The following is a 25,654-nucleotide window of genomic DNA, read 5'->3' as shown; positions in this document are numbered from 1 at the left end:
AACTTCAACGGGGCCGTATACGACGGCTCGAATAGCAGACGCATGAGCCTAGTCAGCACCACGTTGAGGTCCCACACCAGGGCTGGTGCCTTCACCGGCAGGAATGATCGAAACAGTCCTTTCATAAATTCCTTAACCAGGCGATGAGACCACAGGGATGACCGCCCTGTAGTCCTGGTGTATCGGGAAATCGCTGCCAGGTGTATCTTGGTTGAAGCATGAGATAGTCCAGCTTTGGCTAGCGACAGTAGGTACGGCAATACTTTAGGGGCCGTAATCCGCAGAGGGTTATTCCTCTTAACCACTTCAAGTTATATGTCGGTAGCACTTGAGAGTTGAGGACGCCCTGGCCTTCGCAAGAACCTCTCTGCAGTCGGCCGGGATATCGTACCCTCCAAACTCTAGTGCTGCAGTTGCCAGGCCTGCAAGTTCAGCAACTCTGGGTCTTGAGGAAGAATGGCGCCTCCTTCTCTGGAGAGAAGATCTGCGTCCACCGACAGCTTGACTGGTGGGGACGCTGACAAGTCCAGAAGGTCCGGGAACCAGATCTGTCTCGGAGACGCCAGTGCAACGAGGATCATCCTGCACCGGGACTTCTTGAACTGGTTGAGGAGTCGGAGCAGCAACGGAGGGAACGCATATAGGAACAGGCCGTCCCAGGGGAAAGAGAAAGCATCGCCCATGCTTCTCGGTTGGGGAAACCTGCTGGCGACCCTCTGGGACTTGGGGAAGTTGGAGAACCTCAGGTCCATGAGTAGCTAGACGGTCTTCGCTGTGTGTTCCACGGCGAGCTCCCTTGTCCTTGCGCGGATGAGCCAATCGTCCAGGTAGAGGTAGACGTGGATCCCCTGTAGGCACAGCCGTGCTGCCACTGGAGCGAGGCACTTGGTGAAAACCCTGGGTGCCGATTTCAGTCCCAACGGGAGGGCCTTGAACTGGTAGTGCCGCCCTTGGACCACGAACCTGAGGAACTTTCGGTGTGCTTTTAAAATGGGGATGTGAAAATATGCATCCTCCAAATCCAACGACAGGAAATCGCCCTCCTCCAGCTGTCCCAGCACGTGCTGGAGGGTGACCATCCGGAACTTCTGTGCCTTGATGTACTTGTTCAGTCGTCGCAGGTCCAGGATGGGTCGCCATCCTCCTGTCTTTCACGAGGAAGTACCTTGAGTATGCTCCGGAGCCCCAGAGCCTCTTCGGGACGAGCTTGATGGCACTTTTTTTGAGCATCGCCCTTACCTCCAATAGCAGTTGAGGGACGTGATTTTCCTTCCTGGCCACGGGTGGAATGCAGGGGCACTTTTAGAAATTCAAGGGCGTGCCCCTGGGCCAGGGCGTCCACCACCCAACGGTCGGTGGAGATGGACTCCCACACACTGACTAACTTCGCCAGCCGGCCTCCCACCGGGGTGCTTCGGTGGGGCCCGACACCACGGTCGGTTCAATCTTGTTTGGAGGATGCCTTGCTACCTTGGCCTCCCTGGCGACGATGACGGGGTCCACCGAACTTGCCTCGCCCTTCCTGCGACGAGAAGCGGGCCGCTTGGCGGTACGTAGAGGAGCCACCGCCGAATCCCTTGGAGGCACCCTGCTTGCCTCCAGTGCTCCGAAAGGACGGCCTTCGTTGCCAGAGAACGCCTAGGGCCTTAGCTGTCTCCATGTCCGCCTTGATGGCTTGGAGGGACTCATCCACTGTTTTCCCAAACAGATTGTTCCCGTCGAACGGCATGTCCAAAATCTTGGCTTGTACGTCCTGGCGGAACTCCATCGCCTTGAACCACCCTCGTCGTCTAAGGCAAACGCTGTTGCCTAGCTGGCGGAAACCGGTGTCGGCAATGTCCGTTGCCACCGTAATGGCGTGGTCCGACATCACTTCGCCTTCTTGCAAAATCTCGCAGGGCCTCTAGGACTTCTACCAGCTCCTCCTCGGATGCTGTGTACGTGTCCACAATGGCCACCGCCCCCCCCCCCTCTTTTTCCGCCGGGGTCTTCACGGAGGTCTTTTCGATGGGTCTGAAAGAGGCTTCCCTCCGCAGAGGCAGGGAGACTCTGGGCCCCGAGGTCGCCTCCACTGGTGTAGCTTCAACAGGCTGCGCCAGGGACGCCGCGACTTCCTCAATAGAGGCCTTGGCTGGGTAAATCAAGGCCTTTACCACCTTATGTGGGCCTGTCGCCTTCACCTTGGGGGGGGGTCACCGCCTCGCTCCCCCCGCGGCCGGATCCTTCGAGCTCGACCGGGGCCTCTCCAGAAGCTTTGCTGGGTTCTCGGCCTTCCTCTTCCCTGAGCCAGAGCGTTGGCTCGTGGTTGATGGCGCTGGAGAGGATGCGCCCTGCCTGGCAGCCGAGGAGCCAGCCGATCAGCACTCCCAGTGCCCGCAGACTCACTGCTTTGCCTTCTGTTGTGCCCCTGTCGCCAGAGCACCCTCAAAGGTTTTAGAAGACCGCTCTGATTTCTTCTCACCCGCTGCTGGGCTCTTCACCTTCAGCCTGTTGGTGAGTTGAGTACAACGATACTTCATTGTCCGTTCGGACATGTTCTTACAAATCGCACAGTCCTTCGCCATGTGCGATTTGTCGTTGTGAAGGCAGTAGAGGCACCGAGAGTGCTCATCCTCAAAGACGTTCTATAGTCCGCATCCAGGGCAGCTCCTGAACAGCTTGGATCCAACAGGCATCATGCTTACTTTGTCCTGGGCCATGTCCACGCGGGGTAGGCCTCAAAGATCTTCTGCAATACTCTGAGAAGTGGAAAACTCGACGAAAAGATGCCCTTGAGGGGCATAGAAAATTCCAAAAACATGTCCCCATTAATCAGAAGTAGAATCGGTGGAGCTTGAGGCACAATTAAATGAAAAAATAAGAGTAATCTTTTCGAAAAAACACAGTAAAAGCTCGAGAGCTACAGCACGAGGACTCCCAAAACTTGAACGTGCGGTAAAAATCTGAAGATGGCTTCCAGAGGAGGGGCTTAGGTAGAGGGCAGTCATTGGCTGGGAGCAGTAAGACCCAGAGACCAGTGATTGGTCATTAGTAGAAAGACAGTTCAGAAACTAAACTGAAACTGATTGTTTCTTTACCAAGGATTCCCAGCCTGACGACGGGGAATATTCATGAGAATGTGAATCCATGCCAGACCACACGCTTGAGAATCAAATAGACCACACCACTACCCTTAAATTCCATACAAGTTAAGCTCACAAAATGAAATGGGAGCAAAATGGCACTCCAGCAATTTAAAAGGGAGAGAAAGAAAGTTATTAGAAATTAGGCAAAACCAACAGGTAAGTATTCTGAGCAATTGAACCAGAGAGACTACAGTGAAGAGATCAGCTAGAAAAGGCTAGGGCAAAGTCAATAGGTCAAAAGTCTTACTCAAGATCACACAGTTCAGGGTAGTTTGCGGTAAAATACGTGGCACAGATTCCAGACGAGGTTGGTTGGTAGAAACGTTAGTTCAAAGTGAAGCGAAGGACAAGCCCTCGGATTGGAGAACGATTTCAAACACTTTCACCGCGGCTGAGCGTAACGCACAACCAGATTTGGACAGTACCTTAAAAACGCAGAGGGGGCTGTAGCTGAGGCAGACGTTCCTGGTAGTTCCTGCAGGCTCACGGTTCCTGAAGAGACTGACAGATCAGAAGTAGGAAGACTGGAGGGTCCTGCACTACCCAGGGAAGAAACCAGCAGCAGCAAACAACAACGAATAAAAGGTGTGCTCCTTAAAACCCAAGCAAGGTCCGACCTTCCTGGCTATTTGGCCCACTATAGCTCTGTACAGCGATTTCGACCAGGGGAGGGGTCCTGGTAGTTTGGGCGAACTGGTTGGTCCCACCAGCTCAAGGGAACAAGTTTTTTGGAGGATCTTCTCTGTCGTTGGATTTAGAGATTCTGACCTGCAGCAGGGCTTCACCGGGTGGTTCAGTCGTTGTAGGGGTCCTCTTCTTCCAGTTTCTCGTTGGTTCTTTAATTCCAGTGGCGACTCTGCTCTTCCAGACCCAGAGACCTGCTTTTTATGCAGTTTTCCCCCATTCATACAGCCTGGCTGTCAATCACACAGCAGGGTGGCTGGCCTGGTAAGGCCAGTCCCCTTAGCCAATCAGACAAGAGTGGGTTACCAAGGGAACCCATGGCAGGGTTCCGAAAATCCCTCCCTCACATCCTACCTACCTAGACTATCAGGCGCCTTAAGGAGGGCTTCTGTGCAGAAGCCCGTGAAAAGACAGCGAACAAAGGAGTCATCCCCGGTTTGGCGCGCAGAGAAAAACACGAAAGACTAACAAAAAGAAATGGCGAATAAACACAGCCGGAGCCAAAATTAAACATATGGTCAAGCAGGTTTTACGTTCGAGGCTAATATAGCCTAAAACATTACCACGTTATGTAAGATAGAAAGGTTAGGGTAGATACCACTGCAACCAGCCAAGTGTTAAAGTTAAGGGAGCGAAACATGGCTTCAAGAGGCACAGACAAAAAGGGCTAAGAGTTGACCCTTTCTAATACTCCATGTAAGATGGGGTGTGTACTGGGTCTGTGGTTTAAAGTGACTATATCAAGTTAATGGCAACTTTACCTGTTTCTGGAGGACAGTAGTCAGCCCCAGAAAAATGGAGTCCGTGGGAAGCCTTAAAGACAACCCTGTGTCACTGCACTAGAAGGTGCTGTGTAACACAAAGTGGTGCACATGGAGTAGGTGAGGCTCCAGTGCCCAAGATCACACAGAAAGTAGAAACACACACATCAAAACACATGTAAGAGTGGGAAAAAAGGCTCACACTCTTACCCGGTGAAAAAAATAAATCCTAGAAATCCAGGAAAGCTGCTGGGGGGCTCTTTAGGTAATGGAAATCAACCAATTAAGAGAATTCTCCCTAACAACTTACAGACTAACTCACTCAAGTCTAAGATCATTTTTTTTTCCGAACAAAAAAAAGGATAAAATCATACCAATGGATCATATCTGGATCCACACTCCAATGCGTGACCTCTTTAAGCTATTTGGGTAATTCTATCTCGGATTCAAACTCGATCAAAGCATCGACAGCTGGACTAAAAACAAAGTTTCTCCCCTTGCTATCGCAAATGAGAATTGTGTTTGCAAATTCTCTTTATTGCCTATTTATTTTTATTTATTGAAGGTTGAACCGATCCTATTGTTTGGTCTGGGCACGTCTTCTAAATTTAGACATCGTACTGAAGGCGTAATTTGTAAACAAACACTAGGCTTGGCATCTGCCGTACCAAACTCAATTATATGGCTTGAAATTAGGGCTCTCATCTCTTTCTTTGACATTTGATTGGCCTAAATGATCTAGCTATGCCAAAATGCTTGATCCCCCTCACAATTCCCTCCATCAGGATTTTATTGGGCTTTTGATGGTAACCCATTATCATTCGCTTTGTTTGAAGCCCAAATGACACATTCTTGCAAATCTAAACGCCACTATTGAAGACCTCACAAGGTCTACCTAGTGTTAAAATCAAACTTTACGAGTTGGATTGGACAAAAACAATCCAAACTAATAAAACTTATAAAACGTATGTACAATATGCATCACTCCCCAGAAAAACAGCTGCACGTTCGCCTTATATACTGAAGTTTACATACGAAAAATCAAGAAGAACATGTATACGGTTCAAACTAAATCAATTTGTCACTTGAACGATCGCAATATTGTTATAATTTACCAATTTCAACTGTAAAAACACTGTCGATTCCGTCTACACAGGGATCAGCATGAAACTCTAAAACATTAAGTAATATATTATTCTCATTTCGAATAGGACAGATTTAAATTGCTGGGCATGTACTGCCCAGAGGCAAATTTATTAGCACAAGAATTCTTTTGTGAAAGATGCATAAGGGGAGACACCACTCGACTGCTTTTGATACCAACTAAACTACTGTATAAAATTGAAGAATCTAACTTCAAGGAATCTTGAAAGAAATTAAAGACGGTCTTTTCTTGAATGGCAGGATTAAAAGAAATGTAAATCAAATAGGAGGAATTTTACATTATGACAAGTTGATTCAATTTTGTAATACTTTAAAGGGTTATTATTTTATTATTAAAGAAGTGGTATAAATTGTGCTTCTACTTTGTAAAAAAACAGATTCTAGGAGAGCAAAATGTATTAAGTATCTTAAATCTTGTTGTGTCGTTAAAAGTACCTGGATGGTGTATGTTACGTTAACACCGGAATGGTCTCTTTTAAAATGGTCTTCTTTCGACTTATTTTGTCCAAACGAATATCTGGCATGTTCTTATCAATTGTATGTTTCTTTGTATCCAAATATGATTCTGATAAGTATGTGTAAAGTTTTTTGTGAAAACCAAACAAAAAAATATTAAAAGAAAAAGAAGCGAACCTGGCTCTGTATAGGGAGTTCAGCTAGGAAGTCAGCAATCTCCCGGCATAGCCTCTGGTTGACATCCGCCAGCATGGCATCCGCGTTGGACTGGTGCAGATGGAGTGGCGCTGGAATAGATCTTCCCAAACGCCTCCAAGATCATATCTTCCTTTCCCAGGAGTGCCAAGGCGGATGTTGCAGAGGATGCTTGAGGCTTAGATTACAGTGATTCTGCTGCTACCACAGAGGAGTGTGGTTGGCGGTTTGCAGACAGTAAGAGGGGGTCCCCTTCCATCTGGCTAAACTTAGCTTTGAGACGCCGATTGGTATGCTGGATAGAGTGCGGCTTGAGCCATCTGTTTTTTATGCGGGCGCCACTATGTCCTTCTGCAGCAGGGTACCAGTTCTAGCCGTGGTGCGTAGAGTGAAAACTTCTGCCAATATCCCCGCCTCCGGTTGTTCCACCGGCCGCTGTGGGATTCCCAAACACTCAGCCAGGCCCGCCAGACTTTCATGAAAGGCTTTAGCTGATGGAGTGTCAGGGTGCTCCTCCTCATCTGTCCACAGATGTGTCTTGCTGGTCAGGAAGAGCCGGAGGGATGCTGGGCACAGGAAGCTGTGGAATACAGAGTATCAGTGCCGGAAGCTGCTGCAGCAGGGTTGTTGGGGCTGCCATGACTGGTACAGTAAAGGGAGCCAGAGTTGTAGTGACTGGCGCCAGGGGCTGGGCTGGCCCCAGAGCCACTAGACCCATTCGTGGTCGTGGAGGGCTAACGGCTGCACAGGAGGGAGCATGTCCCTGATCACATCCCCGAGGATGGTACCCATCTGTGGAGACCTCATGAACATAAATAACTTCTCAAAAAACCTGTCTTCACAGGCCGCAGGAGTGCCTGATGGAATAGGCATACGGGCAGGGCCCTGAGGTTGCTGAGACCTAGGCGCACCCTGTCTCGCTGTATGGGGCGAGGTGGATCTGCGGAGCGGATGGGTATGCTGTGGTCCAAGTGACAGGCGTTGATCAGTCCCACATGGAAACTGGCTCCCCTGCCTGGTCTCCAAAGGGAGAAGGCGTCGGGTGAGCAGCCATTTTGTCTGGCCCGGCAGCCATTTTGTTTTTCTGCATGCCACGTGCCTGCACCGGGGTACTCTGTGCTGGGACCGGCTTCCTCCAGCACACTGAGTGGTGGAGGTTGAGGCCTACCCTACACCTCAGGTCGGGGCCTGGTAGGCATAGTGCCCTTGGTAATGGAGCCGGTAGTGCTGCTTACAGGCGCCCCCTCAGACATGAGTCCGGTGTTACGGTGTAACCCCTCGGGTTGGGACCAACCATTAGAACTTTACGGTCCCTCAGCACATTCACCGGTAGGATCTTGCGACTCCCCACCCCTTCCTCCCCTCCCCCTCCCTCGGCCTGGTGGCCGGTAGCTGGAGCAGCCCCAGTGCTTGCGCTGGTCGTAGGACCCGTTCGATCTCTCCCACTAATGCGCTTTCCTTGGGAAGGAGTTGCCAATGCGGAGTGCGGAAGAGAACAGTGCACCTACCTTGAGACTGGCCTTCCGTCTCACTAATGCTTTGAGGCCCTCTAGAGGCAACCTTCCGAAGAGCTCCCTCCACCTGGCTACTCTGTTACAGAGGGCATGCAGTGTCAGACCGTCGCATGCGGTAAAGCCGTCCCAGCCGTGGTCAGAGCCAAGGTAGCGGAGGCAGAGGGCGTGGTTGGTCGGAGGTTGGATAGGGACCCTCACAGTCTGGACACCTGCTGAAGACCACTGTCATAACAATTGAAAAGATAAAAGACAAAAGCACTTCCTGGGGAAGAGCGCATGGAATTACTAAGCCAGAGGCATAACCAAGGAGAGGAGAGCTGATGAAAGCGTTCTGTTCCCATCAACGCAGTAAAGAGGACTGAGGCGTGGACTTGGGGAGCGCATGCTCACAGGTCCGCGCCCCCATGTGCATCTAAATTTAAAGGGGAAGATGATTTTTCTGGTGAAAAAAGGTTCCGTCTCCCATCCCTAGCGAGGAACACCCATACAGTATGGAGGAAAGGGGGCAGGATGTAGGAGTAGGCAGGAGAAGCTCAAGAAAAAAGGCAGAGGGCAGGAAGATAGACGAAGCGAAATGAATACAGAAAAAAATAAAGTATGTGATGGAAGGGGCGGTACGAACCAGCCCCACAACACAAGGACAACAGCAGCAACAGCCGCAGCAGTTTGCATTGCCCACGGGGGGGGAGAGTTCATGAGGCGGGGGAACACAGCAAGTGTTTCGAGAGAGGGTATTGGGGTGTCCTTCAATCGAGAGGACGCAGGTTCAGATCACAGATGCATCACAATCAAGGGGGATTTCCAGGAGGATTTCAGGGATATGGGCAACAGAGGCGGCAGGGCCCTGGGGATTTTGCAGGGGTTATCAAGGGCAAAGGAGGGAGCCACACAGTGTTGGACATGTGGGCAATTTGGACACATTTCGAGAGTGTTTGTAGGAGCAGGGGAATGCAGAAGTACTGGGGTCACAGGGCCAGCAGCCATAGCAAGGGGACCAGGACTACTATTATACACACGACAACAGCAAGGACAGATACAGGGCACACACCAGCAGATGCCACAAGCACCCCAGATGCAAACGCAGATACAACAGATGCAAGCACCAATACTACAGTATTTACAAGCACCACAGGCTTGCGGGAACACACAGCAATCGCCACAGATACAGATGACGCAGCAGCACAAGTAGATTCCATGGCAACGGTTCAAGTTAGACAAATGGGAGGAATAACCATGGTGGGGAACACCCCTTTACAGGAAACGGGATGTCCTTATACCCTCAACAGGACAGACCACAGATTAACTTGATGTGTCCCATCCTGTCGATCAAACCCAACCCTGCGGAGGAACCTCACATAGGGGTCACGATAGGTAACACTTTCCTTCCTTGTTGACACAGAGGCTACTAGGTCATGCATTAGGCAAGGCACATTTAAATTGTCAGGCGATGCCATGAAAACTCAAGGATTTTCTGGGGCTCGGGAAGTGGTTCCATTCACAGACGATCTCACTTTCTATAGGAAAACACAATCTCCCTCTGCCTTTACTTTATTCTCGACAGACACCTGTAAACATACTGTGACAAGACATTATGAGCAGACTGAACAGCACAATTTCATTCAGACAAGAGGCTAGTGTGCCCCACACCAGGAATACAAATGCTCAATGTAAGACAGATTGTTCAAGCTTATTGTGGTAGAAAGGTACAGAGGGGGGTTGCCAGTGGAGGCGGAAATGTTCCAGTACAGGAATGACATTGCTATTGCATGGCTTCCAGGCATTGCAGGAAAAGGTGGCGGGTTCCAAACTAGTACCTGTTCGGGCCCGAGATACCATAAGACAAGGAAGAGTGAACCATGGTGCCCATAGAAATGGAGGCAGTGGTTGTGAGAGAGGACTGGATAGCGGTTCATGGGATGGATGACACAGGACGAGCATGGAGAGCAGTGATCGCAGTGGCAGAAGGGTTCAGATAGACCATATTGACAGATGAAGAGCTATTCAGGGCGAAGAGGCTAGAAATAGAGATGTGTTCAAGATTAGTGTGACTTACTGGTTAAGGATACACTACAGGGAGTTACAACAGAGGATGGCAATGGAAGCAGCACCCCTTTCTGTGAGCAGGATCTGGCCAAGGTACCCAGCACCCAATGGACAACTAGTTCTTATGATGTGGGACGCATGAAGAACATTGGGGCGGGGGTTGAGGGGGGATGAAGATCAAATTGAAACCAGTAAGAATTCTACAAGGAGTAAAACAGTACCCACTCACCAAAGAGGCAGATGAGGGCATGTATTAGACAATTACAGCACTAATAGAGGCATTCTGGTACCATCAGTCCCCACGTAACAGCAGTGTACACAGTGAGAAAGACAAGGGGGGGGAGGGTCATGGCGTTTCATGCAGTTTTTAAGGCCTTTTAACCACACTGTAGAAGCAGAGAACCCTTTGGTTGAAAATCCAGCAACAATCTTGTGCAGCTTTCCAGCGGAAGATGCCGGCTTCAGGGTCATTGACTTAATGCATTCCTCTTAGTATCCCTAAGCCCAGACTCACAAGACTGGACTTCCTTTATGTATAAAAAACCAGAAGTGGATACGTACAATACTTCAAGGGTACTGCGAGTCACCACCTATCTTTAACAGAGTGATACAGATGGACTTGTGCAACATACAGAAAGACAGCACAGTTTTACAGTACACAGAGGACATTTTGATCTGCAGCAAGACAGAAGAGAAGTGTAGACACAACTCTACACATGCCCACAGTGTTTGACCAAATAGACTGGGTCAGGCATACAGGGACTGTAGTAGTGAGGCTGAAGGAAGAGGGGCCGGGTGAGGTAGCGGCAAGTGTGCGATTACCATCCTATTATTCAGCACAAGAGGCAGAATTAGTGCCCCCAATACTAGCATTGGAACACAGAGAAAAGGAATTGACAGTGTACTCTGACTCCGCCTATGTGGCATCAACAGTACACTTGGGGCTGGCACGATGGATCAGGAGAGGATTTAGGAGGGCAGAGGGGATAACAGTACAGTATGCACTTCTATTGGGCAAACTGATCGAAGTGATTGATTATCCAACACAAGTAGCCAAAGTGAAGTGCCAAGCACACACTAGAGGGGAAGATCACATCTCAAGGGGAAACTAAGCAGCAGGCTTTGAGGCAAACTGTGCAGCATACTTTGGGGAGCTACTGGAAATGGAGAAAGCAAATGTTTGAGAGGGTGCCAGGAACATGGTACTAGAGGAGGGGTACAATGTACTGCCGGAAGCACAGATTATTTAACTACAGGGAGCTGCATCCAGGGATGAAATGGAATTGGGGATCAAAAGGAGATGTACAATGTCTCCAACAGATGCCCTATGGCAGCAGAATAACACTGAGAAAGTGGACATGCCACTAGCATTATGGAACACTGCATTTGACACAATTGCACCATCCAACACACACGGGGGAAAGAGGTCATTGCTGCCCGCATTGGCGAAACATGGTTCTGTCCTAATTTGGTGAAACACGTGGCTGAATTTGTCAGTAATTGTTTGACGTGTAAACAGTTTACACCAGGGCATACCTTGAGAGTTGAGAGAGGAGCCATACCTCGACCAGTGGGTCCATTCCAGCATTTACATGTCGACTACGTTGACATGACGAAGTGTGCCAAGGGTACCGCTACATGATAGTGGTTGTGTGTCCATTCTCCAGGTGGATAGAGGTCAGTTCCTGCTCACATGCGGACGCCCTCAGAACGGCTAAATTCCGGGTCATGGAAGTATTCCCAAGGTGGTGCGTTTGTGAGGTCCTGCAGTCTGACAATGGCCCTCACTTTGCCAATTAAATGTTTGGGCACATCACCACATTGCTGCCCGTTCAACACAAGTTTGCCTGTGCGTGCCACCCGCAAGCAAATGGGGGTGTGAATGCCTGAACGGTCTCTTGAAGGAGGCCAGAGTCAAAACACTGAAGAGCACGAAGATAAATTGGCTGCAATGCTTGCCTGGTTTGCATTGCAAAGCAAGCCTGGGTCCGACTACCATGTAACGCCGCCTGAGGTGGTGACAGGACGGTGTATGCAATTACCCCTGGCTCCTCCCACAAGAGCACTGAAAGACAGAATATTGCAGATGTGTTAAAACAAGAAATGCACGAATACAAAACTTCCTTGATTGCTAGCGCCACTCATCTCTCGGCAGATACAGCTACACCCGGGAGGGGGGGGGGGGGACACAAGACAGCAGGGAGCAACTGAGACAACGCACCACAAGACTCCAGACTTTAAAACCCAGTGAATGAAGGCGGACATCGTGCTGCTAAGGAATTTTATTAGGCGCTGGATTGCGCCACAATTTACAGGACCGCACGTTGTTGAAAAGGTGGCAGACTGTGCTGTCAAGCTAGAGGGGAAATTGGTCTGAAAACACCTCTCTGACATCAAGCCCTACAAAGCACTGGCATCACCTGGCAACAAGGTCAACAGGGCCAATGTTCAGCAGCTATAGAAGCTACAAGCTAATTCTGAAATTACACTGACGAGCGGAGGACACCCAATGGTTGGTTACTCAAGGGCAACCGTTAGGGACCGGACTGCTCATCAACTTGGAGTAAGGGTACACTGTAATTTTATGATCTACACACCTTTGACAACTAAGTCGATGCAACTGTTGATTGTTCATGTTGCCCACCACCTGGATACTTTCTCAAACTAATGTGTCCACACTGTAAGAAGACCCAGTAGATTTAGAGCACGATCCCCCAGAGTATATTACCTTGCCGTTATAGAATATTTGGCCCAAACGTACCCAGAGCTCGAGAACAGCAATCCCTGTATCCTCGCAACAATGAGAGACCCATCAGTAAACTAAGTGTGAGAAGAAGTGTTTGCATTTGCCACGAACAACACTAAAACAATAACGCATTTCTTTGTGCATTTCAGGTAGGCAACTATATCTCCAGGCTGCAGGAGTATCAGCGAGACCAGGTAAAAATTAGTAAAATAATAAAGAACTAACAAGTTATTTACCTGTAACTATTGTTATCCAGCATGGGTTCACGTGCTCATGAATATTCCCGGTCAGGCCGGGAATCCTCAGAAGAAAAACTAATTTCGCTTTCACTTAGTCTTTCTCTTCTAAACCAATGTCTGCACTCATGCGGCCGTGTGCACGCATGTGCGGCAGTCTGTGCATGAGCCGATGTGTGTATGTGAGGGACTGCATAATCCCAATCCCATGTCTAGTCCCTGAATATCTGTTGTTGGGCAGATGCGACGACCAGTGGTTATCCATTATTGGAAAGTCACTGGCTGTTTTAATGCAGCAGACCCTTCCTATTGGTGGGCTTGCTCCTAGCCTGAATCTTCGATAAAAGGAAGGCTCCTATAACTGTTCATCAGATCACTGCTGGAGCAAAGACTTCAACGAAGAACAACCCAGCTGACGCCCCCTGCAGCTGATCAGCATAGACTAGTGTTTTCCTTGTGAAGCCCTACTCCTCTGTCCTGATCTCAAGGTCATTGTTGGTGGTTTGACCCCTGGGGCTGGTAAGAAAAACCAGTCTTGACACCTGCTCCAAAATACATACCTGCTAAACCTTTGGATGAGTCCATGGACTAACCAGTTTTCTCCTGGGCTACCTTGCTGCAGCAGTCATCGTCGTTCCAAGTAGAGCCTCAGAACTTTGCAGATCTTCAGCTTGTGCCACAAGTCACCTGCTTCTACATTTTCAACTGTCTCACTCCAGTGGAAGCCGTGCTAGGCCTGCTGCTGCGTTCTTAACTGTACAATCTCCTTTCGACACCGCACCATGGTGACCTTTGTTGGAGCTCATCTTCGGAGTATCCCCTTAGGTGTTCCATGGTAGTCTCTCAAAAAGAATAAGTCAATTATCTTCATTTGTGTCTTTTACTAGAACCTGTCTGGAACACTTTACTAAGTACCGCAACCGAGCGAAACGAAATCCCATGAAACAAAGTACCTCATTTCTCTAGACAACCCTTGCCAAAGGGTCAGACCAACAGAAGAACACACCTGCAACCACGTCTGGAAGCTCCACAAGTGGTGGCAAGAGAACTCTGATGCAAGGTTGTAAGCTTACATATCTGTTGCACGGTTACCATAGGTTAACAAGGGCGTAAAGTCCCGACGCTCGCTCACTCTTTACCACCTTTTGGTGGTGGAATGTGGATGATTTTCCCCCCTACCCCACCGCCACCCCTCTATGCCTATCCTATTGTATTGGGAATTGAGTGGGGCCCTTATATGAACTCGGACTATTAATCATAATACCACTGGCACTGCAAATCTCTAGATGAGCCTACCCGACGAGTGAATACTTTTAACTGTTGGCGTTTGGACACAAGGCCCCAAACCATCTTAGGGTTGGACAATATAAGAGTTAGGGGAGCTGTTCTGCGATTAATCTGAATAGAACTGACCATTTCTATACAGAGTGCCTACCGGTGTCCCACTGGTCATTGAATCAAATGCTATTCTAGCTCTAGGGTGAATGTGTATATAGTACAAGGGTTTTATGTGCACTATTTACCTAGAATGTGTATCAGACAAAAGGTATATTTTTAGGCTTACCCGTCTCACTGGTATTGCTAGCGTTTCTCTATGTGGACTCACTGTAGACCTAGACCACTCTCACTCTACCCGAGACAAAGGCTCGACTGTTGCGCTACCTCAATATGATAGGGTTTGGCTGACCACGCAGCGTCTTGCCTGTTCACCATAATAGGATAACCTCTCAAAATCTTCCCACCAGGGCAGATTTTGGAAATTCATCTCAACAGCATGCGAGGTCTCCTGGCAAGGAACATCTATATGGCTTAAGCAGAAGGAATTAACTAAGCAAATTTAGGTAAGATGCTTCAAGAGCGCAAATTGAGGTTCCCTGGATTCAAACCCACCTGATATCAGTCCTTGGCAAGAGGTCCACAGCATCATGCCCCCCTTCCTCATCAGGATCATCACCTTCTTCGCCATCCTCTCCTCCAGAGATGGTATTTTTAGAGGTGCCTCGTGTTGGGACAGGAGCAGTCTGTCCCTTCATCTGCAAATACATAATAGGTTACAAAAGACTACAGTGCAATCCAGTCAAAGTTGTATGTCGGGGCGGGGGGGGGGCTATATGTATCAGTAAAAATGATCCTCATAGTAACTAGCCATAGTGCAATTAGTCAGATTCACATGCCTTACAAGATGCTTCAATCTACAGTTAAATCAGTGTGAGGAGAGATATTATACTTGCTGCTTTCCCACCCCAGAGACATCTTTGGAACTCCTGTGCCCTGTTTTGAACCAGCCCTGACTTCCAAAGGCAAGTGAAGCCTTTCCTTCACTTGCCTTCGTAGGGCATCTATTTTGGGGGTACTGATTAGTTCTTATAGCCATCAGTATAGAAGAGCTCAGTTCCCCATTGAGAAATTATCTGTTTTACACTGCACATTTACACTGAGGTATTGTATGGATACACTGTCTCTGTAACATTGTGGTTACTTGCATGATGTGTCCAAGGAAGGCTGGAAGAGGCAGATATTTTCCTACCTTTAATAATTAATCTCTAATGCCTTTTAGAGTACCTTTAGCCATCTTGTATTTTGTTCATCTTCCTGCCCTCTCAACGGCAGATTTGCTGTATATGGTTTACCTAGCAATGCGACAGTGGCCTGATGTGAGGTTGGAACTAAAGTCCCAGTCCACATCCTGGCCAAGCGTCTGTTGCTGGGCACATGTGATGGCCAGAAGCTGTTTATGGATGGACAGCCACCAAACAATCTGAATTGTGCATATACTTAACATCGGTGGGCGTGTGGTAACAAAGCCGAAATTCTGGATAAAAGGTGGACTCCTACAGTAGATCATTATAGTCTGATGATTCAGAAGTGATCATCCCAGAAACCCTGGACTGTTGGGTTATGTTTTTGTAAAGTACAATTGGTATTGGACTCTACAAAACTTATCCCATAGTTTTCGGGACCCAACTCCTAATATAGGCCTTTACTACCAAAGGCTGGTACAGTGGCAAAGCAGCCAGGCTCATCTTAGGAGGAATGTGAGCCGTAAGTTAGTACAAAGAATTCAGAACATATAGATCCCAAAGAAGCACTTCCACATGTGTAGTTAAATCAAAATAGTAATTTTCTATATAAACGCAAACAGAAACTGAAGAAATAGCAACAAACGTACATTTAGAATAAAGAATAATAAAGCAGGTGATTAAATTATGTAATTTTCCTATCCACAAACAGTACTTCAGTCCGGTAAGTAAAAACACCATTTTAAGTTAGCTTTGCATTATTCAGATTTAAGTAAATTCAAGAAGGTGAAGAGCAACAATCGCAGGTAAGCAATGCTGTAGCAACTCTCAAAGTTTAGTCAGTCTTTTCCCCAACAAGAAAGGAGTTCTTCAGTTCAGGTTTAGGAGGAAAGACTTAATGTAAGGGAACCAGCAATGCCAAAGTAAAAAAAGGAAAGCAACAGTTCTGATGAAAATCTTCTTAGAAAAAAAATAAAAAAATAATTAAAAAATAATTTAAAAAGGTATTCAACAAGTTAGTTGGTCTTTGTAAAAGGGACCAAAGCTTAGGAGAAGCCTTTCTGCTGGGCACAAGCTGTTAGGCCAGGGCAACTACAAATACGTGAACAAACAAACAGTCAAAAATAGTACTCCAAACGCAAAAGGATTGACACAAATGGCTAAAGTAAGTTTCCCTAAGAGCCCCACAGTACTTTGAGAGCGAAGATGTGCAGCTGGACACCTGAATGCATGACTGCAAACCTGGATTCCTAGTCCTTGGTTGTGGCGACGAAGGGCGGGGGGGGGGGTTGGGGGGCCCTAGATGGGTTCCTGCAGGAGTAGTCGAGAGAGGGACTCACCAGAAAAGAATTCTTATACTTGTGACGGTTCATAGTTTTTGGCGTCTTTCTCAGCACCAGGAACGAACGATTACCGCTGGTTGGCATCCTCATTTATCTGTCCCACAGGGGACTCAGAGGATTTGTGTTTCTGGAAGTCCAGACGGATGCCATTGAAGATCCCGCAAGATTAGTCCACGGTAAGGCAATTCACATCAAGGTGGTCCTGGTACCCCGGATATTGGGATTTCTTGTGGCTTGTGCCTTAAAAGAAGTTTTCGCCTAAGCTCTGGTACTTTGTTTTACAAAGACCAACTAACTTTTTACATACCTGTACCAAGATTATCTGCATCAGAACTATAGCTTTCCTTTTGACTTTGGCATTGCTGGTTCCCTTACAATATATCAACTGAATCCTCCTGGCTTTGGCATTGCTGGTTTATCTCCGAACCAGAACTGAAGAACTCCTTTCTTGTTAATGAAGAGACTGCCTAAACCTTATAAGAGTTGCTACAAGTATTGCTTACCTGTGACATCTGTCCTTTACATTCTTGAACTAAACTATATTAGAATAATGCAGAGCTAAATTAAAATAAGTATGGAACAAGTTACTTACCTGTAACTGTTGTTCTCCAGCATGGGTCTGGCATGGATTCACATGCTCATGAATATTCCCCGTCGTCAGGCTGGGAATCCTCGGTAATGGAAAAAAAATCAGTATCAGTTTCGTTTCTGATCTGTCTTTCTCAGTAGTAACCAATCACTGGTCTCTGGTGGGATAAAGTTAAACAGACGTGCGACAAGGCAGGCATGGACAAATATAAATGGACACCCGGGGAGTGCCTGCTAGGAACTTACGCCAGACTAGCCAAGCTCAAGCATGCGGTCAGACTCATGGACATAGCGTGCATATTGGCCAAAAGAACCATCGCAATGGCATGGAAAAAACCTACGGGTCCTCAGTACAAGCTATGGCACAATGAAGCTGAGCGATGGGTGCTAGCTGAGACAGGCATGGGAGGAATGCGTTGCCAGGTCCACTGAGGACTCCAGCATGGCCCTCGAGGCATGGAGAGAACTCACTAGACATGTTTCACCCCTCTGGTAAGCCCCCATGAGCCAAGAACTCGGGCTGTGCCCGCCCACGATTTAACCAAGGTAAACCAAGGCGGAGATACCGTGGATGACGGCGGCCCTCCAAGGACCCCCCCCCCATCCCCTCTGATGCTATTTGATCGCTCCCACCCACACCCCCCCGGGACAAGAGATACCGTAACACGAAAAGGACAAGGAGACAGTGAATGTTGTTTGCTACATATCAATGTTAAGACTAAAATGCATTGCTATTGCTACATGTGTAAGGCATACCAGTACATCATGTATATGTTACTAACGAAAATGCCAATAAACAAATTTAAAAAAAAATAAATCACTGGTCTCTGGGTCATGCTGCCCCCAGCCAATGACTGCCCTCTCCCTAAGCCCCGCCGCTGGCAGCCATCCTCAGATTTGGTAGCACGTAAAGTGGCAGTATGAACAAGTGAAGAGCCGCAGAGGGATAGGAGGGGGGGGTTCGCATGTGAATCCATGCCAGACCCATGGAGAACAACAGGTACAGGTAAGAGCCATCTGGAAATGGAAGCCTTTGAGAGAGCCTTCCCTTGGTTCACAGGTTCACAGTTCACAAACAGCTGTGATGTCTTCCGAGAACTCTTCATTCAGTCGACGTAGAACTTCAGCGCTCTAGCTACATCCAGCGAGTGCAAAGTCCTCTCGGCCGGCGTTGAAGGCGACGGGAAGAAAACTGGTAACACCAAGGGCTTGTTGAGATGGAAGTCCGACGGCACCTTGGGCATGAAGGAGGAATGCGTCCTCAGAACCACCCTTGTCTCGTGAAAAGTGAAGTAGGGAGGCTTGCAGGATAGGGCCTGAATCGCTCCCACTCGTCGTGCAGAGGTGATGGCCACCAGGAACGCTGTCTTCCACGACAGGAACTTCAAAGGAGCCGAATGCAAAGGCTCGAATGGAGGACCCATGAGCCTAGTCAGCACCATGTTGAGTTCCCACGCCGGGGCTGGAGCCTTCACCAGTGGGAACGATCAAAACAGTCCTTCCATAAACTCCTTCACCAGGCGATGAGACCACAGGGATGACCGTCCTGCAGTTCTGGTGCATCGGGAAATCGCTGCCAGTTGTATCTTGATGGAAGCATGAGCTAGTCCAGCTTTGGACAGCAACATCAAGTACGGTAGCACTTGAGGGGCTGTAATCCGTGGAGGGTTCATCCTCTGTGCACGGCACCAGACAGAGAAGCTCTTCCACTTGTGTCCGTAGCACTTGAGAGTTGAGGACGACCTGGCCTTTGCAAGAACCTCTCTGCAGTCCGCCGGGATATTGTACCCTCCAAACTCTAGTGCTGTAGGAGCCAGGCCTGCAAGTTCAAAGACTCCGGGTCGTGATGAAGGATGGTGCCTCCTTCTATGGAGAGAAGATCTGCGTCCGACGACAGTTTGACTGGTTGGGACGCTGACAAGTTCAGAAGGTCCGGGAACCAGATCTGCCTCGGCCACGCCAGTGCGATGAGGATCATCCTGCACCGGGACCTCTTGAGCTGGTTGACTAGTCGCAGTAGCAACGGAAATGGAGGGAACGTATACAGGAACAGGCCATCCCAGGGGAATGAGAAAGCATCGCCCATGCTCCTCGGCTGGGGAAACCGGTCGATCTGGGGTTTGCCCCATCGTTGAGTCGATCCACTTGATCCTGACGCAGTTCCCACTCTTGGCACGAGCGCAGCTCCCCGCTGAGCGAGTCGGCGATTGTGTGGTTTGTCCCTGCCAGATAAAAAGGGTACCGGAAACATCCCCTGGGCAACTGGCCAGTGCCACAGATCCTGCGCTTCCTTGGACAAGGCTGCGGATCTTCTTCCTCCCTGCTTCCGGATATAGAACATCGTGGTGGTGTTGTCTGTGAAGATCCTCACCACCTTGCCCTTGAGGGACGGGAGAAACGACCCGAGGGCCCAGAACACTGCTCGGAGCTCCAGTATGTTGATGTGGAGAATCCTCTCCTCCGGGAGCCAGAGGCCTCTCGCGTGAATATCTCCGGTGTGCGCTCCCCACCCCTCCAGGGAGGCATCCGGCGTCACCGTCACCTGGTGTGCTGGGTCTGAAAGTCTGCCCGCCGCGAGATGCGCAAGGGTGCCCCACCACCAAATTGCTTGGCGGAATACCTCATTGAGCGAGATCTTGTCCTCGAAGCTGCCCGTCGCTTGCATCCAATGGGCGTCGAGGAACTCCTGTAGAGGGCGCATCCGAAACCTGCACAGGCGCACAAGGTAGATGCATGAGGACATCATCCCGAGAAGGGACTTGATGGACCTCACCCTGGCCACCTCCGTGGCCAGCAGACGCTGCACATTGCCCAGGATTGCCTTCGTCTTTTCCTACGACAGCGAGGTGAATCGCGCTACTGTATCGAGCCTGGCTCCCAGAAACAGTGCGACCTGCGATGGAACCAGGTGGGATTTGGGGAAATTGATGGAGAATCCCAGGTCCGTGAGCAGCCAGACAGTATTCACTGTGTTTGACGGCGAGAATCGTCCAGGTAGGGGTAGACGTGGCTCCCCTGCCGCCGCAGCCGCGCCACCACTGGCACCAGGCACTTGGTGAATACCCTGTGCGCCGACTTCAATCCGAATGGGAGGGCCTTGAACTGGTAGTGTCGTCCCTGGACCACGAACCTGAGAAAATGTTAGGTGTCCTTTTAGTATGGGGATGTGAAAGTATGCATCCTCCAAAATCCAATGACAATAGGAAGTCGCCTTCCTACAGCTGGCCCAGCACGTGCTGGAGGGGGCCATCCGGAACTTCTGTGCCTTGATGGATCTGTTTAGTCGACGCAGACCCAGGATGGGACGCCATCCTCCTGTCTTCTTTCTGACAAAGAGGTATCTTGAGTATACTCCGGAGCCTCTTTGGGACAAGCTTGATGGCTCCTTTCTTGAGCATCGCCCTTACCTCTAACAGCAGTTGAGGGACGTGGTTTTCCTTCCTGGTCACGGCTCCCAACGGCCGGTTCAGTCTTGCTTGGAAGCAGCCTTGCCCTCCCTGGCGACGATGGCGAGATGCACCTGACTTGCCTCGTCCCCTGTAAGCTTCTTGTGACGAGGAAGGGGCCGCCTGACGGTACGTCGAGGAGCCGCCGCCAAATCCTTAGGAGGCACCTTGCTTGCCTCCGGAGTCCCGAAAGGGCAGCCACCGTTGCTGCAGAACCACCAAGGCCCGAGCCGTGTCTGTCGGTCTTGATGGCCTGCAGTGACTCATCCACTGTCTTTCCCAACAGATTGTTCCCGAAGAGCATGTCCAAAACCTTGGCTTGCACATCTTGGCGGAAACCCGTCGCAGTGAGCCACCCGTCTAAGGAAAAACACTGTTGCCCAACTGGCAGAAACCAGTGTCGACAATGTCCGTGGCTACCGTTATGGCGTGGTCCGACGCCACCTCACCTTCCTGTAGGATCGCCAGTGCCTCTGTCCTCTTGTCGTCCGGTAGGAAGTCCAATAGGGGGGTGATCTTGTACCACAATTCCCTGTCGTAGCGGGCCACAATCGCTAGGGCGTTGGCTGCCTTAATCGTCGTCGCTGCCGCCGAGATGACTCGCCGTCCCATGGCGTCCAGTTTCTTTCCCTCGCCGTCCGGTGGGGATGTTGAAGATTAAACCGATGCCCTCCCCCCCCCCGCCCTCTTCTTGGCCGCTGCCGAGACGACCGAATCCGGGGTCGGCTGTGCCCTCAGGCACAAGGGGGCAGCATCGAGGACTCTGTACTATTTCTCGTACCGGTCCCTCTTGGCAGGCGTCGTGGACGGGTTCATCAGAAGCGCAAGTCCCTCGTCCCAGATGTCATCTAGCAGCGGCACAGCGAGGACCGTCTTCCTCTTGGCCTTGCGCCGTTGGTAGAGTAAGCCTTCCTTCTTCTGCTCTTCGGGGCAGAGCTGGGAAAGCTCGGATGCCCTGGCAATCATGGCAAGGGAGCCAATTTCGTCAGGCGGGGAGGCCAGAGGAATCAGTGATGGGAGATCCGTCCCGTTGTCACCACCGTCGTCATCCGTCCCCGTCGTGGCCGTATCTGTTCCTGTGTCATCCCCAGGGACAGGGGACGGGGACAAAGGCTGAGAGGGCCATGAGGGCTGAAAAGGCGGGCAGGATGAATCATCCTCCTCTTGTTTGGAGGGCTTCCCGATGGGCCCGGCTCTGGGGCATCCGTCGGGGTAGAGGCAATCTCGTTCTCATCTCCGTGCAAAAGGATTGGATTGCCATCAAAATGGCCACAGAGTTGTCCTGCGGCTCAGGCTGCGACGGGCGCGATGGTTCCTCCACTGGAACCTCGTTGGCGCCACCATCGCTCTAGTCCTCGTCGGGATCCTTTCAGTGGGACCGGGCCTCCTCAACGTTCTTGTCGAGGCCCACCAAGACTTCACCCAGCTCCTCCTCTGAGGCGGTGTCCGTAATGGCCACCACCCCCCCCCTCTTTTTCCACCGGGTCTTCACAGGGGTCTTCACGATGGGCTGAAAAGAGGATTCCCTCCGTGGTGGCAGGGAAATTCTGGGCCCAGAGGTCACCTCCACTGGGGTAGCCTCCACAGGCTGTGCCAGGGCCATAGAGAATGCACTCGATAGAGGCCTTAGCCGGGTGAATCAAGGCCTTCACCACCTTGTGCGTGCCTGCGGCTTTCACCTTGGTGGGGGAGGGGGGTCACCGCTTCGCTCCCCCTCGGCTGGTTCCTTCGAGATCGACCGGGGCCTCTCCAGAAGCTTAGCTGGGTTCTCTGATTTCCTCTTCCCCGAGCCAGAGCGTTGGCTCGTGGTTGATGGCGCCGGTGAGGATGTGCCCTGCCTGGCAGCCGAGGAGCCCGACCGTTCGGCACTGCCGGTGCCCGCAGACTTGCAGTGCTTTGCCTTCTGTTGGGCCGCTGTCCCTGGGGCGCCCTCACAGGACTTAGAAGACCGCTCGGACGACTTTCTCACCTGACGGGCTCTCGCCTTCCAGCCAGTTGGCGAGACGGGTCCGACGATCCCTCATAGTCTGGTCCGACATGTTCATGCAAAACGTACAGTCCTTCTCCACGTGCGTTTTGTCTTTGTGGAGGCAGTAGAGGCATCTCGAATGCTCATCCTCCTTGAACATTCTGCAACTTGCATCCAGGGCAGTTCCTGAACAGCTTGGAACCGGGTGTCGAGCTTTCCTTTATCCTGGGCCATGTCCACGAGGTAGGTCTCAGAAACTTCTGGAATCCTCCAAGAAGCGCAACTCGATGAAAACTTCACCCTTGAGGGGTGTAGAACATTCCGAAACGGATCCCCGTTGATGGGAAGTAGAAACGGTGGAGCTTGAGGCTCGATTTAACAGAAAAATGAGAAATCTCTGAAAAAGCGTAAAACGCAATAAAAAGCTTGAGAGCTATAGCACGAGGACTCCAACACTTGAACGTGCGGTATAAATCTGAGGATGGCTGCCAGGGGCGGGGCTTAGGGAGAGGGCAGTCATTGACTGGGGCATTATGACCCAGAGACCAGTGATTGGTTAATACTAAGAAAGATCAGAAACGAAACTGATACTGATTTTTTCTTTACCGAGGATTCCCAGCTTGACGGGGAATATTCATGGGCATGTGAATCCATGTCAGACCCCATGCTGGAGAAATAACAATTACTCAACTACTATATTTTTCTTTATTATTCTAAATTTACATTTGATGTTGCTAGTTGATACACTATTCATTTAGTATATAAATTAAGTTACTCACCGTAACTAGTCCATAGCCCCCTTTCCTCCATACTGTATGGGCGTCCCTCGCTAGAGATAGAAGACAACATTTTTCACCAGAAAAAAAAAATCTTCCCCTTTAAATTTAAATGTAAAGGCATGCGGGGGGAGCGTGGCACTGTGAGCATGCGCTCCCCGACTCTGCCCATCGGCGCAACTCCTCAGTCCCCTTTGACACGTCGACAATATTACCATTCCCTAAACCAGTTTTATTATGGGGGAGAAATTAATAGTTACTCACCGTAGTGACTAAAGTACTCTTACTCCAAAGTCCCCTTTCCTCCATACTGCATGGGCGTCCGTCGCTAGGGGACTTCGGAACCTTTTTCACCAGTAAAAACCTTCACCTTTAAATTTAGAGGTGTGCAGAGAAGCAGTCCCCATTGACGCGTCGACAATATTACCATTGCCTAATGACACCACTTTTATTAGGGGGGGTGGGATGTATGGAGAAAGGGGACTATGGACTAACAGTACGTTAGTCACTACGGTGAGTAACAATTACTCTTACAATGCGTCCCCTTTCGTCCATACTGCATGGGCAAATACAACTGAACATAGCCTCAGGGTGGAGAGGAGATCCTCTCTAAGCAAACAGATTAGGAAGCCTTTGGTCCTGTCCAGATAGCATTTCAGGGCGTGTCAAGACTCTTGGGGTCAGCAAAAAATATATTTAAGCCTGTTTCCTCGTTTAGATAGAAACCGGAGGGTTCCTTATGTAGGAACGTGGGGGGGAGTCTAGAGGACCCGCCTTATCCCTGTGGAAAGTGGAATTGGTTTCTGAGGCCACCAGACCCCGGATCTCACTGCAGAGCAGAGGTGTGGCCTCCTACCAGAGAGGTTTTAATAGTGACCAGTCTGATGTCCGCGGACGCCATTGGAGCGAAGGGTTTGTGCGCCAAAGCGCCAACACCACATTGAGGTCCCACACGGGATGTAGCTTCTTGATGGGCGGGTAGAGCCTGGAGAGGCACTCCAAATGTCTCCAGACTATCGGGTTGAAAGAGAAGACCACCTCCTCCGAATTTCTGTAGGCACCTATAGCTGCCAGATAGGTGTGGCATGTGTCCACCTCTACGGCAGTGTGCGTTAGGGAGAATTCTCATTTATGGCTCATTTCCCTCACCTAGTGAGTCCCTCAGCAGCTTTGCTGGATTTCTGGGGTTTATTTTTTCCACCTAGTGTAAGCCTTTGTTCCCACTCTTACATGCGTTTTGCCATGTGTATTTCTACTGTGGTGTGATCTTGGGCTCTGGAGCTACACCACTCCATGAGCCCCACTTTTTGTGTGCGTTACACAGCACCTTCAGTGCAGTGACACAGGGTCGTCTTTGAGACTTCCCCCTGACTCCATTTTTCTGAGGCCGACTACTGTCCCCCAGAAACATGTAAAGTTGCCATTAAGTTTATATAGTCACTTTACACTGCAGACCCAGTACACCCCATCTTACATGGAGTACTGGAAAGGCTTAATTCCTACCCCTTTTTGTCTGTGCCTCTGAGCTTTAGTTTGCTCTCTTAACACCAAGACTTGGCTGGTGGCAGTGGCACCTACCCTATTTTTTGTACCGCGATTATACTATAAAAACGTGGTACTGTTTTAGGCTATTATATTAGCCTCGAACTTAAACTCGTTTGACCAAATACTTTTTATTCCGGCTCCGGTTGGGTTTTAGCTCCTTTTTTTTGTTAAAGTCCTTCTTGTGTTTTACTTTGCGCAGCAAAACCAGGTTTGCCTCCTTAGTTCGCCGACCTTTGGCAGGCTTCTGTCTAGAAGCCCTCCATTGGCGTCTGGGTGTCTAGGTGTGCTGAATGTGAGGGAGGGGTTTGGTCACCCCCAGCACAGGTTCTCCTTGGAGACCCGAGTCGCACTTTGTATTGATTGGCTGGGGTGGTTGTCCGGGCCGGATAAACCCCCTGCTGAGTGATTGACAGCCAGGCTGGGTGAATGGGGGATTTTGGCATAAAAGGCAGGACTCTTGAGCTGGAAGTCAGAGTCGCCACTAGAACTGCAAAGAACCGAAGAGAAGCGGAGAAGAAGACGGCTGCTGCAACTCCCGAGTCCC

The 25,654-nt window shown here is 49.9% G+C and overlaps 1 protein-coding gene across 3 annotated transcripts in view; it reads right to left on the bottom strand.

Annotated features, from left to right (window-relative positions):
* Positions 1-25,654, bottom strand: part of CKAP5 (cytoskeleton associated protein 5) — a 1,593,334-nt gene that overhangs the window by 892,088 nt on the left and 675,592 nt on the right. For all 3 annotated transcript variants that reach the window (XM_069623197.1, XM_069623199.1, XM_069623198.1), the window contains exon 21: positions 14,815-14,957. In XM_069623197.1, the coding sequence (XP_069479298.1) occupies positions 14,815-14,957 (143 nt within the window). The remainder of the gene's footprint in view (positions 1-14,814; positions 14,958-25,654) is intronic.

This window comes from Ambystoma mexicanum, chromosome 11, assembly GCF_040938575.1.
Source record: "Ambystoma mexicanum isolate Mex_15411 chromosome 11, UKY_AmexF1_1, whole genome shotgun sequence".
Taxonomy (NCBI): Eukaryota; Metazoa; Chordata; class Amphibia; order Caudata; family Ambystomatidae; genus Ambystoma; species Ambystoma mexicanum.
Note: the sequence above shows the minus strand (reverse complement) of the source record. Positions and strands in the feature narration are given on the sequence as shown.